Here is a 17,720-nt window from a genome sequence, read left to right as displayed (position 1 = left end):
CCACGGGGCGTGGCCTCCGGGGGCCGCCCAGCTCCTCCTCTCGCCACCTGCCGGAACTTGGCAGCCCTGGCCTTTGAGGCCTGTCTTCCTCTTACCTGGCTCTTCTGACTTCCCTTCTACCTGCACTTTCTTCTGTGCATTTTAAAAAAATTCCTTTCGACTTTATTTTGAGCATCGCTTCTTCCATCTTCCGTCCCTTCCCGTTTCCCCATCTCCCTGTCTTTCTCCCTTCCATTTATTCCATACTACTCAGAACAAATCACGAATTGGAGGTATACCTCCAGTTTTGCAACTTTTATTTGCTAAACCAATACTAGGTAGTAAACCTATATATATAAACCACATATCCATTAGTAAACCTGTAATAGACCGATGGATAAATGATGACCAGAACCAACTGCCCCTATTCTCAATAATTAATTCGGTTACAATTTATTGAGGACTTAACCATGCTCCTGGCAATTTCATTTCTAGATGCATTCCTTTACTTAAATGTTGCAACAGTTCATGAGGAAGGTATGATCAGCATCACATGTAGGAGGAAGCTAAGTTACTTGTCCTCAGGTCGCACAGCAAAGGCAAAGGCTGGAACACACTCCCAAGTCCACACTCAGGAATATATGTCACAGTGAGGTTGCACCGTATGAGATTCAAGCCTGTGGTCCTTAAAACGTTTCCTCTTCTTGAAATAACAGGTCTGACATCGTGGTGTACACGGTCTTCCCATTATAATGCACAAAGCAGTGCAGATATACAAGATGTCCTAGCCACCCCAGGACCAGGAAAGCTGGAAGGCTTGACTTATCTAGCAAATAATGCTTTTGTTTTCCTGATTAAAGAAAAGATAAAAACTTCAGAAATTAGCTCTTTGGAATTTTCATTGTCAGGGATTTTAAAATTAAAACCTTGCTGACTACATGGTGCCAAGTGTAGGTTCCTGAGCAAATAGAGCTGTCCAGGCATTTGCAGAGGCGTCCTCAGAGCCCCATTTAATCCCTCCCAACCCCCCGTAAAGGAGGTCGCCGTTCCGAATCCCGAAGGTCAGCGACCACGCTGAGGTGCTGGGGACGGAGGGAGGGGGCAGGACGCAGGTGCAGCCGCGTGTGGTGCCAGAACAAAACCCCTCCCCTGGTACGGTGTCCGGTGTCCCCGCTACAGTTCCGGACCTCCCGCATGGCCAGTTCCCGCTTGGGCCTTTGCCATCTCCTCCTGCCAGCTGACTGCCACCCATGAGAGAGGTTCTGGTATGTTCGTCTCTGAATGGAAGAGAGGGGCGATCCGATGCCCCTGACCTCCCCGCCTCCGTCAGGCCCCTGCCGGATATGAAGGGGTTTCTGAGGAAGATAGGCCTTCGCCAAGACAGAGTGGTCCCTCACCCTTCTGCTTGGGCAAGAGGTGCCTGATGGCCCTGTGTTTGCGTAATAAAGAGGAACTATCATGTGATTCCTTCTCTGGCGACCCTGGGTATCTCCAGGGAGCCGACTGCTTTTAAGTGGCTCCTCCTTTCACTAAAAAATAGTCTGGTTCCATGTAACACGACTTTCCTGGGTAATAGTTGTTTAGTGGACTTGGATTAAAAATGATAAAAGTTACATATACCATGCGCAGTTCCTCAGGGGGCGGAGTCTCCAGAATATCTAACAAGACTTCATGTTTTGACATAACACTGGGGACCTGCAGGTATTGGTTAAGGCCCTGACACGTCCTGCCACATCTACAGCTTCCTAGAAATGTTATTCTTGGGACAACATGTCATAGAATCATCCTCTTAAGGGCTTTTTGAAAAAACGGGCCTAACCCCTCGGCCTTTTTCTAACCAGTCGTGGCTGTGTGAAATATTTGGTATGAACTCGACCAATTAGATGGCATGCTTTACTGCATCTTGTTCTTATATAAAGAAGATGAAAAGAATAACCTGAGTAACTTCATGCCAATCCAAATTAGACAAATTTTATTGTGGAAAATTCCATTTTTGATGATATGTCTATAAGAAAAATAAAATACATTCCAAGTTCCATCCACACGTTTTCCACTGCTTTTGACGTGGAAGATCATTCACACATGCGCGGGGTAATACACCATGAGTCTGCTCTGCGTTGGGCAGTGTTCTGGGGACCTCGCTCATATTAACTCATGTGATCCTCACAACATCGTGAGGTGGGTGCTGTCGTGAGCCCTGCTTTCCATATGAACTTGGACATCAGGTAGTTTGACCAGCGTCGTCCAGCTGGACGGTGACAGATGGAATTGCACACCCAGGCATAGTCCGGCTCCAGAGTATGTGATCTTGACTTTTATAGATATTGCTAATTAATTCGATAAATGTTTAGAGCGCCTACTCTGTTCGAGGCATTGTGACAAACATCATAGGGAATTCGAAGAATGATACGTGGTCCCTGCTCTCAAGAGGCCCCTCCTCAGCCAGAGCCCCCCTCCCCAACCCCGCCATCTGTTCCCATCCCCCCGGCCCTGGTGCCATGTCCTGGAGCTCTGTGCCAAGTGCAGACTTGGGAGTTGAGCAAGGTCTTAGACCTCAGTCGGTCTTGTCACATACAGACTTGAAAGCTCGTGTCTTGCTTGAAATCACAAAGTTAATGACAAAGTGCAATGGGAAATCAGGCTGCTTGTGTCCAATCAGTGAAATGTGTTCGTGAAAATGCAAATAAGTTAAACTCGTGCAAGCTAAATTATATTACTTCTTTCAAAGGAATCAGGAGTAAAAAAGTCCACGTAGGCACTCGTCATTTTATAAAGCGAGTAATAACCATCTACCACCATGCCAAAGCACGTCTTTTATAAATCTTGGTATTCATATACTGAATTTGGTGAAATTAGGAACAAACAAACAAACAAACAAAAACTTTGTCTTATCACCTGACAAACTAAACAAAAATTACCTAATACTATTAGCATTTACTGAATGCCTATTATGTGCACATCCCTTACGTAAGTACTTGGGAGATTATCATAATCACTGCAGGTTTTGTAAATTGCTCTTTCCCACTTAAGAGACTATAATGAAGTATCGTATTCATAGCCAACTCTATAAAATCCTCCAAACGACACAGCTGCAAAGCGGCCCCCTTCTCCCGAGCTCCTGCACAATCAACTTTCTGCGCTACTCACTGAGTGCTTAGCAAAAACGATAACGTATACACATGCTCCCAGGGTCAAGTTTCCAGCCAGAGCATAAGTGGGTCGAGAGCAGGCATCGTTTTAGATACTTTTGACTCTCCCATGGTATCTCGTTCAGAGTGGGGACTCTGTCATGCTTTAACTGTTAGATTAGGGAATTTTTTTTCCTTTTATCTTCTCCGATAAGGAAAAATCTTTTCTTAGCCTTATAGAACAGAAGGATCAGTAACATTTCACACCCAGAACACATGGCCACTGTGAAAGGAGCCACAGACGCTGAGTCGGCCTTGGGCTGGGGGAACGAGAGCTGGATAATGGCCAGGGCTAAGAAGCTATTCAGCACCCCACTTTCGACAGCGACAGTTTTACACGCAGGAAGAGGCAGCCTGGAGATTTTAGCAAAGGAGTACCCAAACGACAAACCCAAAGCAGGAACTAGGATGCCCAACAGAAGCACCTCTCGGCTGGCTGTTTTTAAAAACACTGACCCCATCCTGAAAGCCAAATAAATCCCTACAAACATTAAAATAAAACTCAGAGGTCTAATGATTCTCTCTAGATGGTTTGCCTTGTCAGGCATCCTTTGCTTGACGGCTATTCCGATTGATATAGGTATAAGAATAAAAAGGAGTGTTGACATAATTTTCAAAACAGGAATGTGAAATGTACCGGATAGCCCGAACAGCCTACCGTATAGGTAAGAATTGGCAGGCATCATCATCAGGGCCAAGAGCGTTGAGAGGCAAGTCATCAAAATGGCCAAAGTGACATCTCCTTCTAGAAGCAGAGCAAAGAGATAGCCCCCGCCGCCTCCTGGGCACGTGCAGGTCATCACGAATCCAAAAGCCTGCGCCTCAGGCAATGCCAAAATCCTAGTCAAAAGAAATCCGCAGAAGGGCATAAGAAAAAACTGTGTAACTGCCCCCAGAAGCACAGGCAAAGGTCTCCTCCAGACTGTCTGAAACACCTGCAGGTCAATCTTGCAGCCGAACGCGCATTTATTCAACAGTACCGTGGGGAGGACAAGCGCCAGGATCCGCCTGTCAATATGCATCGAAGCCTGGGGCAGGCGGTCCATCCTTCCCTTGAGCACTTGGACTCTGACGTCCTTCATTTCGTCAATGAGCCTTTCTCGCCTGCCTTCAGAAACCCACAGTTGAATGGTCAAATTTGTCTCCCCTTCTTCATCTGTCACTAGGTTTATGACAAAGTTTGTAACATCCGATAAGGTCTTGGTCACGTTCACCACCTGTAGCACCTTCGGATCTTCTGCCTGCACGAAGAGGTAGCTGGAGTTTGGCCGTTTGTCTCTGTAACTTGATCTTATGCTGATGGATTCTTCGGTCTTTGTGAAAAATAGTGTTTCGGTGTTTTCTATATGCAGAAAACTGAGAAATGATGAGTTCCTTGCTTCTCGAAGAGTCACAAATGGCAAAAGCAAGAGCATAAAAAGTTTTCTAATCATTCTGAAAGCTTAAATGAGTCACATATGCAAAAGCGTTAAAAAAAAAGAAGAAGAAAAAGAACTAGAGAACGTTCCTGGTGCAGGTGCCCCCAGTGCAGCTGAGGTTATGAGGTAACCGATGTTTTCGCTGGATCAAAGTCCGGTGGGAGGAACAGTTGTACTTTTCAAACAGACGCAAGGCTAATCTCGGAGTGCCACGACCTGCTGAACCTGTAGTTATGAAAACGTACAGTCCACGGCATTTCACAGGTTCGAGTTATCACGGCCCATCCTCCCAACTTCCTCATTTCTGCTAAAGAAAAAACGGCCCCCTATTCACCTGAATTTAAAAACGTAGTGTTATTATTTTTGAGTTTTCTTTCTTCCTCAAGAAAATCTACACTAAAAGTCAAGATCAAAAAATCTAAAATAGATTTTCAGAAGGCCTACACGTGGGTGTTACTATTTTATTTATTTGAGTCAAAATCCAATGAGTATTTACTGGCCATGTTTGCTTGGCACTGAGCCAGGTGCTGGGTACCAGAGTAATCCAGCCAGAGGCGGTCTCTGTCCGCCTGGAGTTTCATCAGGCGACCCCTCATCATTACTTAGAAAACCACGGAGCCCATAAATTGGCCTTGCCATATCCTTAGGCTGCTAAAAGCGTTCCTATAACGCTAAAGAGTGATTGTGTCAGGCAAAGTCCGGAACTGTTTTTGCTGTCCTTAAGCAGAAAAACCACTTCCTGGATGGTTACCGGACAGCTTGGGCACCTAGGGAAAGCAGGTGGCCGGACCCATAGCCAAAGAGACAGCCAGGTTAGGGGGCCACGGCTGCTGGACACTTGGACCCTGACACACGGGGCAATGGAAGGCCGCTGGCACTAATTCTAATCTTTCATTCCTTCTTTGTGACACTCGTCCCTATTCACGGCTAAGGGCAAGGACATTCAGCTGACCCAATTTAGGCCAAGTGCTTTTTGGACTTTGACCCACAGATTCTCGTAACTGTGTATTTCCCAAAGCATAAGAGGGGTTCTGATGCTAAACAGAGAAAAAGAACAAGAAAACAAAACAATAGAAAAAAACGCGAGTACAACCGTCCAGCAAGAAGCCTGCAGATCTAGGAGTCTCGGAACGTATAACCATCTCCGCAGACGCTTCACTAATCACGACGCTATCCGCGTTAAATGTAACAATGACAGTTTGTATTAAGTATTTTAGATCATAAAATATGTGTTCCTCAAAAGTTATCAAAGCAGTTTTTACTGGTCATTTTTAAAGTTCCTGAAAATTCTATTCATGCAGGTTCCCCGTTCAAGTGTGTTTCATAAACTGTCTTCCCATGCGCCACAAGAAAAACAAGCAGCACGGTGCGCGATGAGCACAGGGAAAGGAACCGACGTTCTCGGGATGTCTCCGTCAACGGAGAACTCTCCTGGTTTAAAAGGACAAAATGAAGCAAACACGAATGAGAAACTTTATGAAGCCGAAGCTATCTTCCCAGGTATGCGACCCAATACTTTGACTTGCAAGTTCTGTCACCCAGGTCAGAGACGAGGACCGCTCTTTTTGTGTTCCTCAGATGTCCTGCCTGAAGACTCCCCCCCCCCCCGACCCCCAGCGGCATCTCCTTCTTCTTCTTGCCTAAAACCCTTGGGGAATAAAAACTCACAAGGCTGGGGACTGTTTAGAAAGCTGTCATCCACGCCTTTACTCGCTGATTCCACTTACACTAAAGCTTAACTGCCTCACAGTGTTGTTGTAACTATTGATCCGAATTTGAAACTGTGTGTTTTCTCCTAAGAATTCTAGCTGTTGGAAGCAGGTGGGAAGATACGTGGCTGGGATGGGGACAGTCACACCCGAGACCTCACTGAGCATACTCAACCGAAAGCCCCCAGAGGAAGCCCGCGAGGGCCGTGATGTCATAGCGACTAGGAAACGAGGCACCGGAGGGGGGGCCTCTGCCCCCCTGCTCTCCGACGGCTCGGGCTCGGGCTCGGGCTCGGGCTCGGGCCTGGTCCTCGCAGCCCCTGCGGTTGCTGGTGCCCGCGTCTCTTCCAGACCCGTTCGCTCCACTTCTGGAGCGTGGAGCCTGGCCGAACGCGACCTCTGCCCGCCTCCCCAGCCCCCGCTCAGCCCTCATGCGTATTTATTTATTTTTTCCTGGTATATTTAGCTTTAGCTCAACCCATGAGACATGTGTTGATCACCTACTATGTGCAAGTAATTATCACAGATGCTAAAATATTAGTTTTTATTAAAACTTTTTGGTATCTGGGAATACACTGGAGAATTAGTTCTACTTCTGCTCTTACAGTGTGTGGTAAGAGCTCCTGGCCCATAGCTACACCTGCCATACTGTTTTCCCGGATGTTGTAAGTATGTGCACACTTTTCATTGTATGCGGCATGGCAATTAGAATCGAATCCTTACACTTAGTAGGCACCCCAATAACTACGTTGATAAAGGAATGTATAAGCAGATAAGTCGAAAGTCATCCCCATCCCTTGCGTAAAAACAATACAAAGAAAAAAATCAGAGATGAAATGAACAGTAGGAGTTCTTCCTTTAATTAAACCTAAAGTCACTATATGTGTCCATGACAATTACAACGGACAAGGGAGGAGGAACAAACAGAAATACTCTGTGTCTTCCGCACAGCGGTACTTCGCCGTGGACGGACGGAACACGCCCGTAAGGGCTCCCGTGTGAACGGGGCGGTAAAATGCAGTCCCCGTCAGCAAGTGTTTTGCTTTGGCCAGATGCAAGGCGACAGGAAGGAACCGAGCCGCTCCACCTTCCTCTCCTCGGTGGGACATTCCTACAAACGAAGAGGCGAAGCCGCTGGAGGAGGCGCCTGGTCAGAGACGGGCCCCGGGGCGGCGAGCAGACAGCAGGCAAGCTGCGCCCCTCCCAGGCCGGGGACTCTCCGCCCGCACACTCTGAAGCGCGGATGGCATGGTCCCTGAGTTTCTAGGATTCAGACATCGATTCATACGGCACGATGCAGGTAGATAGATAGGAAGGCTGTACTTCCCGGCCCCGTGACGCTACGCGTGGTCACGTTACTTGCTTAAAAAGTGACACATGTATCTCCTAAGAGCCGTCTCTTTCTTCCTCTGTCCTAAGAACGGCAATGTCCCAAAAAGGACATCTAAGCATTCAGTTTAGATCTTGGGGTGAAGAGGACGTGCAGCAGAGTCACAATCCACCAACAGAAGATGTCGATCGAATGAGAAATACACTTTTTTGTTGTTTCTACAGCATATAAAAGCTCATTAAATATAAGAATTTGCAATCGAGTGTAAGTTCACGGTTAAACTTTGAAACACAAAATTCAAATTCGATTTAATAGAAAACTGATAATGTACGTTATGACATAATGGAAATAAATTTAAAAGCAAGTTTTAAAAATAAAAACATATAGTATTTGTAGTAAATAAAACTAACTTAACATGGAGTTTTCACTGTGATTTCTGCCTTGAACCCTGAATGACTACTCAAAGTAAGAATCCACATCTTGTAAGAACTGTTCGTCGTCACTAAGATACTCCAAGATGACGTTTCCCCCGCTGTGCAAAGGACAAGCCTCCTTAGCCATCCAGCTTTCCAACGTGTGATCCAAGGGTAAGGCCTGTCCCGAAGTCACGTGACACAGTCTCAATTTCTGTGGAGAGAGAAATAAACCATGCTGCAGCACAGACGCGCTCGTACGGCACACCCTGAACCTTGTCGGAAAAACCGCCGCGACGCGTCGTTACCTTAGCTGCGAACTTGTTGTTGTCGTTTTTAAGACTGGCCGAAGCGGCCGCAAAGTCGACGGCCTTCCCGACGCTCCATCGGTGGCAGAAGAACATCGGTTTGCTCTTCTCTTTGCTCCCCTTGGGTAAGAAAACCTGAAAGTAAATTCGTTCCGTCTGCAAAAATAAAAGTTAAAATACAGATTACATACGTGATATAGACGTCGATTTTAGTCCGGTGACATCTCCTCCTCTCTTCTCCCGGTCAGAGAAGGGGATGCTCTCTAATGATGGACTTTTCGGCGGGAATACAATCACGGCACCCGGTACCCGGTGAACGCATGTGCGAGCACAGCACCCAGGACCCCGGCCAGGGCGGTCTACGCAGAGACAGGCATGTGACCTGAGTGAGGCCGACAGAGGTCTTCTCCCGGGATTTTATGCTCACAAGCCGTGCTGAGAAGCGGGCTCTTCTCTTAAGGTTTTTAAGTCCTGTTAAACGAATCTTGGAGTCGCCTGCGGCTGTCCCCATGCCCCTCAGCTATTCCTGAACCAGCGTGGGGAAGTCTTCTCAAATGTGGAAGAATGAGTCCAACGCAGACAGAGAGAGGTCAAGGACACAGTGGGCTCTTTCACCAGCATTTGCGTCCTGCAATACAGTCGCCCTTTGAGACCAGAGCGACGCCACTCCCCGTTATAAAAGAAAACTGTTTTGATTAAGCTAGTTGGTGTCGAGTTTCTGTCACTTGGAATTGAAAAGCACCTGACACATGTAACAAGTCTTTGCATGTGAAAGACCTCACTACACATTTAGAGACAACAGGGCTTTAGAGAACAAAGAAACTTAAAAAAGAAAAAAAGATGGTTTCTCTAGTATTCCATAACCTATATGATTCCTTACATTGTATTTTCTGGCTAAATTATCAAATGTGGGAAAAGAATAAAAGCAAAGCTGCCTGGCCTCGAATCTTCCCAGATCAATAAAATTTGCTTTTAAAAAGTCCTGGTTTTACAGATCAACTCCTGTTATTACATATGTTTTGGCATAACAGGAGCATCTCAAAGTTATAGAGAAAAGATCACAATTACTTCAAGAAATATTAGATTCAAGACAGTTATCATCCCAGCACTAAGGAATTTAGATTTGCTGAAGGCCAGTGGAGTGTGTTATTACAGATAACAAGTATTAAAAGAAAAAACAAGAAACATCGGAAACTCAAGCTTTGGGACCAATTCTGAACCTAGTAGTCCCTGCTCCAAAATCCAAGTGACGAGAGTACAAATACGAAAAGAAACTATTGCAGTTATTGCCATCTCCGGTTTGTTCTGAGTTGCGGTTTACGGACTGCACGCGTCTGTCCTGGGCAGGAGGCTTTCTGTCTCTCGCCGCCCTCGCTCACCTCTCCCACCCAGCGACTGCGCATTCTCCTCCCCTAGCCCACTTCCCGGCCCTCCGCTCCAAACGCGAGCTTGAGACTGGCAGTCGGTGCTCAGATCATACAGAGATTCTCGGGTTGTTCAGATCCGTTTAGCGAGCTGGAAATTCTGAGGAAGTGTCCAAATAAACCAAAGACTATTTGACACTCTGAAACAGTATTAGAAGTTCTCTCCTCGAAAACACGATAGAATAGCCAATAAGCGTATGCAAAGTAGCTGAACCGCAAGGGAATTACACTTCCCACCTCAGTGAGGTGTCACTGCACGTCCGCCAGACTGGTCACAGTGAACAACACAATGCTGGTAATAAGCGCAAACTATCGGACAGGAGGGAGACAGATCAGGGCGACCTCGACGGCAGGGAGCCGACAGCGCCCAGCAAAGCTGAAGACAGCAAACGCGGTGACCCGGCCCTTCCGTCTCTCGATACACACCCCAGAGTAGCACTGCTCGGTCTGAGGGTCCCAGTTCTTTCAGGGTTATAAAACCAATAATCTTTAAAATACAATAGGATAGAGTAAAAATAGAGTCTATAACAGAGTATTTGTAGGGCTGTGTTAAGGTCTGTCTGTCTGTCCATATGTGCTGGGTTGTCACATGAAGTGTAACTGATTCTCTTCATGACCCTTCATGAACCTTGTTCATGAAGAGACTGAATAAAGCGGTATATCCATACTATGGAATGATACGCAGCCATAACAATGAACACACCCGACTAAATGTGTCGGCCTGGATCGATGCTAAAAACACGATCCCAAGTGAAAAAAAATAAGTTGAAGAAGAACACACATGGTTCCCTGCATTTCTGAAAAACGTCACAAAACCGTGTATCATTTACGCAGCTACAGACCGCGTCGCACGGGGCGTGACACACGGCTGGTCCCGGTTAGTTGTTTCCCGAGGGCAGAGTCTCCGAGGCCCACCTGCGGCAAGGACTGGTCCCCGTCGGCATGCATCTTCAGCTTCATCAAGGCGACCTTCGCGGCGGTCGCGCTGTTCTTCGCGCCCTTCCGTCGCTTACTCGCTGTCTGTCCCGTCTTGGAATCTGAGAAAGAAGGGTAAGCATATAAGCACATAAAAGCTTTCACATTACGCTTTCCGGAGTTTTATTATTATTTGTTATGGCCCCGAAATGTCCACAAATTACACACAATGGAGATATAGAGACCACATTCATCCCGCAGCTATTACGTTTACACGATCAGTGGAAAAAACGCCACTGAGGCCGAGCCCAGCAATGCCGACATCGAACAGCTCACGGGAAGTGCTTCTGTCCGGCTTCCGCCTACTGATCCCATCGCTAACACACCCCGGAGAACATTAATGTGGTTATAGACTTTAATAACGGCAGCGCCCTGAACGCAGACACAATGACAATTCTGAGCTAACGTGCTGGCAGAGCGGCTAGGTCACTGATGTGTGCTCTGCTGGTCCCTCAGGCCACCAGCGGCGTTCACAGGACAGCTAACTAGGCTTAAAGTTTGCCTCTAGAGACGAAAACCACTGCTTCGGCCTCGGGAGTATCATTTACAGCCGCGATGGTTAACTGGCTAACGCAGTGGTCCAGCAAAAGAGAACGTCCGATAGGAGACTTCCTCGGGATTTCCAAATCTCCACCGGCCAGGCGGGCCTTGTAAGAAATGCCGTCGCAATACAGCATCCAGATCTACAGCCGGCTACAAGCGCTGGGGCTGTGAACGGCGCCCCCGTGACTGGCAGGCCGACATAAGGGGCAGGCGCTCTGGAGCCAGCGGTGCGTGGCGGCAAGGGAGGCACACCGCAAACTGTTGACACTTGCCAATGATGTCTTTAACAAGTTTCTGAGTGGCAGCCATTCGAGGCTCGGGGACTTCCAGTTTTTCACATTCATGATCTGACTGATGACGGTGTCTACGAGCAACAGAAAAGTGAAAGCAGTTCATGTATTTGCACACGAATTAGACAGACAGGCGGAGTCTGAAGGTCTGCGTGATCACCTCAGGCAGAAGGTCTTCTCACAATAAGGACATATGACTGGGACGAGCTCTCTTTCAGCACAGCCCTTGAAAGAGCATGGGTAAGACGAATGCGCATCTGACTTCAGTCTCTCATGGATCACGGTCACCTGGAAGCAGACAAAGGAGGAAATGGCATTGTATTTCACATGTAAACCAGACCGACAAATCTATTTTGGAAGGCAGCATTCACATGATTTTTGCTTAAACTTACAAGAGCAATTTATACACTCCCATAAGGCAGATTACAATAAATATTTGTGTGAGAAATGATTACCGTGTTGACTATTCTATATTTTCATAATTGTCCTACTGTGGTGTATTTTTCTTCTAAGGCAAATTAAAATAACTAATCAGTTATTCTTTACAATTTAGTCTTCTTAACAGTCCCACACAAAGATGCCCCCCAAATATTATGCTCAGGTAATCCTCTCATCAACCCTCAAATGGCAGGTCATACCTACTTTCTACACTAGTTTTAAGTGGTTAAATACATATAAATTAACACATAAAAATTATGTTTATCATGATACAGAGGGTCAGAGACAAATCTGCCCAACTCTGGCTTTCCTTTGCAGACTCATCCGGGTCTATGCTAGGTTTCATCATTCGCTTCATCCTTTATCGATAACAAAGATGAAATTTTGGCTTCTATCTGCCAGCTCTTTCCTCAATCTCTCAATTTGGTCAGAATTAGAATGGGATCTTGTTGGTTTATTCCTGGTGGTCTAAGGCTGACTGAGTCCGAAGAATTTATTACCACAGAATCCTAACGCCAGGCACCAGTGAACATGAACACAAGCGTGAAGGAAAATGAAGAGTATGATGAGGACGTCAGCTCCACTGTGGATTTATAAATGTAGAGCCTGAAGCTGTAAACGGGCCACCTAACTAGAACCCAAGCATAAAAACTAAGAACTATAGGAATAAAAGTGTATAAATGCTAAGTAGATCAATTTTTCTTTAAAATAAACAAAAATAATATAAGTGCAGAAAGAGCCTCCTTACATAATTAGTTTAGCATGTCAAATTTTAATCTGCAGTACACTGACTAACTTGAAATTCCTCCAAAACCTGAATAGAAGCACATAAACACAAACATGTTTAATTATATAGGAGAACTATTAACACACCTCGGGACAGCTATGCGACTCTCTGCTTCTGTGTTCAAGGCTTAAATAATTAAAAAAATAATGTTTATTTAAATGCAATCAAATAATGCACTTAAAGATAAATGTAATTTCTGATAATTGAATGGTTGGTATTGATAAGATTAATTATACTTACGGTACATGAAGAACCCTGCATATAAGACTAAACTGAAATACCACGTAAAGATGGCACATCTATAGTCTTAAACGTTTAAAATACAAGTATTCAATTTCAATGAGTAAAAATAATGTACCATTCTAAATTATCTTCACTTCGAGTGCTTTCAGTGTGTGAAAAGACAATCTTTGATTTCCTTTTATTTCTCAAAGACCATCGATAATAAAATGTCAAAGGAGGGTTCTAGTTCTGAATGATTTAAAAATATGCATTACTTTTCTTTACTTCTACCAAATTTTTCTGAACTATCTTCTGAAAAGAATTTGTTCTTTCAGTGTTCTATTTTATAAATTAAATGCCTGATATATGAAAGTTTAACAGTAAAGAAAATACATTTTCCAAAATCCTTAATTAGTTCCAGGCTTTACTTTGCATGGTACGTGTGTACCAAAGACATACGATATCCAATTTAAGAAATGTACAGTTGTGCTCTTTTTATTTAATAATTAAGAGTAAGAATCATAACTGGACCCCTCCCCCCATATTCTTTATATTGTGGCTATACTTATCCTTTCCTTGTGATTAAGAGACACTAATACAACTTGTATGTAAAAATCACACACGTAAATAATGCCGATTCTGGAAGTTTAAAGATTAGCCACACATATGTACAAGTAACCAGAGCCTGTGACTAGCCTGTTTCTTTTTCCCAAGTGATTACCGTAATGTATATCAAATATCAATGGCTAAAGTAAGAACTAATTTAAATCATTCCGCTTTTCAGAAATAAACCTCATATTACAAACACTAAAATTATTCTCAAAACCTGCATAAAAATGTAACTTACCAAAATATTCCTGAGCAAGCATCACATACAAACGGAAGAAAATCTAAAGTTGAGGGAAAATGTTATATGTACGGTCAGTATCTGATTGTGATTAGTTTTCCTGTAAAAATGAAACTTAAAGCACAGACCCACCCCCAAGAGGAGAACTCTCCTTTTTAACCAACATCTTAGTGTAGCTGTGGTTAAACAAAAGCCATCACAACCTCAGTACCCTGAGAGAGTAACTAGATTATCAGGAGGTAAATGTTACTTGGTGAGGCATATATCAGGAGGTAAATGTTACTTGGTGAGGCATACTAAACTTGAAAAAAAGAAGTTCTGAGGTTTTTTTTGCTTTATTCGATTTCATTTCCCAGATTTAGTTGGTGGTGTTTTTGAGGACTACATACTGCAAAATCCTGCATTTGAATTAAAAAAACCTATGTTTCAATTCTTATTCCACTGCTTACTAATCTAGCAATGCCAGGAAAGTTATGTAATATATATATATCTCCAAAGTAGTGTATATATATATTAGATAACATAGACATAAATAGATATAGGTATACGGCATCTGTGTGTGTGTATATCTACATCTATGCTATACCTACTTCACAGAATTACACAAATGACATACATAGAAGAAATGAATAGTAAGACAGTAACTATAATTAACAAGATAATTACAATTAATTTGCTTACATGCTCGACTCAGAAAAACTGTGGTGACTACCTGATGTTTCCAAAGGCATTCCAGAAATTCCAGAAATTCCATAGATAGACTGATATTGCAAAATTTAATCCTAAATTGTGTTTTCCCTTGCTGTTGAGGAACAACTATGTTAGGACTAAATAACCAAGTAACAACTGGTTAGGAACTGAATTTTGGGAAAGCAGGCAAACATACCCATTCCCAGATGTGGTAACTATTAACCACTAGACACAATCAATTCCTCTCTAATTGTTTTCAATGTACTCATATTAGAGCATACAGCCAAGTAAAGCTGTATACACCCAATCATATCAATTTCGTAAAGTAAAAACAAAAGGCACCGCGCTGTACAGAAAGCTACAATTGCCACCAAAAGATCTCATCCTACAAGTTATCTTAATTTGAAACCAACAGGAGAGGTCCTGTTATAACCAAAGGGGACCCTTGGGTAATTCTGCTTGAGGGACAGGAGTGCCCCTTCACCTGAGAACTGGGCTTAGTGAACTGTCACTGCTGTTCTGAAAAAATGACAGTGTGAGCCTCTGTTTTATACCAAGAAAGTGTGTGTACATTTGTCAACAAAAGAAGGCTATCGAAGCATGATACTTGGCAATACTTGTATGTTTCTTTCAAATCGGAAAAATTGTACACTTGCTATTTTGAGATTTTTAAAGTGACCCTGTATATATTTGATAAAATGAACAGGACCCAAGGAAGAGTTAAAAATAAGATAATTTCCTGACAACTGACACCAACCTTCTATCCATTCAGAAGCTAAATGAAATTTAGGATAGCTACTTAACTTACTCTAAATCTTAACCGCTCTCCACTAGTCCAAGAGCTAGATAATTTGGCCTCATCTCAGATATTTACATTTTAAGAGACAGCTGAAGTTGGAAAGGAAGATGGCTATCTCACAAATAGTAGGTAAGGTGGACTTATTAGGGGTATTCAGGTATACCACAGATACGTAAGTTACAGTCAAGATCAACTGGCTAAGCTGCCCTAGGAAAGATGCGATGTTCCTACCTGCTAAATGGCTGGCGATTACCGCGGTGGTGAAACATACAAACAGGGAGCTCTAAGTAACAAGAGCCTAGCAGAGATGGCTTCCTCTTACCCACAGCAGGTATCACTGATCAGTTGCGACACTCCCCAAATCTGGGCTGAACCTCAGAGTCCTACTCAACAGCGATTCGGGTACCTGCCACCAATAGATGAAACCTAACTTGCCACCCTATCGTAGCATGAGCCAAAAGTGACAGCACACATTTGGAGTGAAACTCAGGTACCAGACTCAGATACTGAACGTTCTGTGGGGTCTAATGTTTCAGAAACTTGCCTACTGGAGATGAATAAAATCCTAAAGCCTGTGCCACTACCGCAGGCCATTCGACTGGGCTCAGTGTACGTAAGGCAGGTCTCTCGGTTCGGTGGAGAGAGAACATCGCCCTGACTGGTCTGAAAGCTTTTCTAAGAAAAGTCTGTATTTTATAGCCTCGATGTGGTCCTCGCACCGAAACAGATGCTCGGTAAATATTTGTTGCACGGGTGACAATCTGAATCGAAGAGCGACGGAGCTGGCAGAGAGTGGCGACTGCCTGGCGGCCCAGTGTTCGGCAGCCCCTGGGAATGCGGCAGGGGCTAGGGGCTTCTCACTGAGGCTTGTCTCCCGAGGCGCGCACGAAAGCCAGGTTAGAAACGCGTCTGGCCCCGCTCCATCGTCTGACAGATGGTCAAACGAAAAGCGTGGGAGCGGGGAGCGGCTCGCCCCGGCTCGCGGCGCAGGGCCAGAGCGGGGCGCAAGGCGACCCTCCGCGAGCGACTTCTCGGCAAGGCGCCCTGGAAACCAGAGGCCCAGGATGCAGGGCCCGTCCCCAGGAACTGCGCGGCCCGCGTCCAAGGGGACCGCAAGCCGCTGCGCAAGGCTCAGGCGCGCCGGGGACGCTCCGCGCAGGTCTCCGCACGCCCGGCAGGGGCGCGCCGCCCCGGCTTCCCCTCGCCCGCCGCCATCACTCCCGGGGACAGGGCGGGGCCGGCCTCGGACTCTCCGATCACCTCGCTGCCGGCAGTGCTCCACCTGACAGTGCCGCCCGAGGTCCAGCTCCGCCATCTCCAGCGCTGCAAGGGGCGGGGCGACGGCGCGCGCGGCGCCTGCTGGGAGCGCGCGGGCCAGGGGCGGAGCCTGCGGCGGGGGCGGGGCCCGAGCCGGAAGCGGTCGGGAGGCGGGGAGTGCGCTCGCTCCTGGGCACCTGGCCACCCTCGCGAGAGGGGCGTGGGGCTGCGTTTGTTCCCGGAAGTCCTCTCCCCCGGTCCTGAAGGGAGGGGCTCGGCTGCCGTCTAGAGGTGCTGCGTGACAGAGACCGACATGACCCTCGGGACCCGCGCAGCGCCTGCCTCAGGTGTTTGCGGGAGTCGCGTGAGCGAGAGGACGCTGGTCCTGCGGTCCCCGCGCCGTCCTGCACCTGCGTTACCGCGTTACTCAGTTCAAAGTGAATGCCGCGTGTAAGGGACTCGGTAGGCTTTTTAAAAAGCAGAGGCTTCTTTTTCTTTCTTCTTGTCTTGTTAAAAAATTCTTGTAGGAAAAGAAGAAAGTTGAGCTCCTCAGTGTGTTACCGAACCGCGGAGGGTCCCTCGGCTTGGGGAGCCCAGACCCCAGCCCAGCGACCTGAAGCCACCCGATGGTGGTGGCCCCGTGCGGATGCAGGGGTGCCACGCGCTTGATGAGCCCCCGCACAGGTACCGAGGAAGGAGAGGCTCGTCTGGGCGGGGTGCGATGGGTGCCATTCCCCTGACGTGACACCAGGCGTCCACGACTCAGAGCCGGTGAATGACAGAAGTATTCATGACGGGGACCGGAATGTGAAGAGACACCCAGAGCCTCGGGTGTCCCAGCGCCTTCCCCGTGACTGTGGCTCGTGCCCACCCAGCTGGGAAGCGGGCGTCACGACTTCCAGCCTTCCTCTGAATTAATTAACCTATTTAATATTTCCATCCTAGACTCGCCTGGATCTCTGGAGACACTTCAGAGCTTAGAGCTGGAAGCGACCCAAACTAAGCTCCCACAATCCCAGTCCCCTTAGCCTTTCTTTTTTAAGACGAGGGAGCAGGTTCACAGATGTTAAAGGATTTGCCCAAACCAGTAGAAGAGTCAGAAT

General features: G+C 46.2%; 2 protein-coding genes across 3 annotated transcripts; both read right to left on the bottom strand.

The window, feature by feature from the left end:
* Positions 1-13: 13 nt before the first annotated feature.
* SLC10A5 (solute carrier family 10 member 5) lies at positions 14-4,734 on the bottom strand. Its single transcript, XM_016151461.2, has one exon. The coding sequence runs from the start codon at positions 4,598-4,600 to the stop codon at positions 3,281-3,283; it is 1,320 nt and encodes a 439-aa protein (XP_016006947.1). The 5' UTR covers positions 4,601-4,734; the 3' UTR covers positions 14-3,280.
* Positions 4,735-7,131: 2,397 nt separating this feature from the next.
* On the bottom strand, positions 7,132-16,745 carry ZFAND1 (zinc finger AN1-type containing 1). Of its 2 annotated transcripts, none has more exons than XM_016151463.2 (8): positions 16,621-16,745; positions 13,872-13,914; positions 12,889-12,928; positions 11,738-11,865; positions 11,560-11,651; positions 10,685-10,806; positions 8,346-8,501; positions 7,132-8,251 (listed from the first exon to the last, which is right to left on the bottom strand). In XM_016151463.2, the coding sequence occupies exons 1-8, from the start codon at positions 16,673-16,675 to the stop codon at positions 8,081-8,083; spliced, it is 807 nt and encodes a 268-aa protein (XP_016006949.2). In that variant the 5' UTR covers positions 16,676-16,745; the 3' UTR covers positions 7,132-8,080. The 2 variants fall into 2 exon arrangements, with proteins under 2 accessions (XP_016006949.2, XP_036089162.1); XM_036233269.1 differs by lacking the exon at positions 16,621-16,745 and adding an exon at positions 15,905-16,586.
* Between the last annotated feature and the right edge of the window lie 975 nt (positions 16,746-17,720).

This window comes from Rousettus aegyptiacus, unplaced genomic scaffold (genome assembly GCF_014176215.1).
Source record: "Rousettus aegyptiacus isolate mRouAeg1 unplaced genomic scaffold, mRouAeg1.p scaffold_m13_p_15, whole genome shotgun sequence".
In the NCBI taxonomy this organism is placed as follows: domain Eukaryota; kingdom Metazoa; phylum Chordata; class Mammalia; order Chiroptera; family Pteropodidae; genus Rousettus; species Rousettus aegyptiacus.
This window is presented reverse-complemented; position numbering and strand designations above follow the sequence as displayed.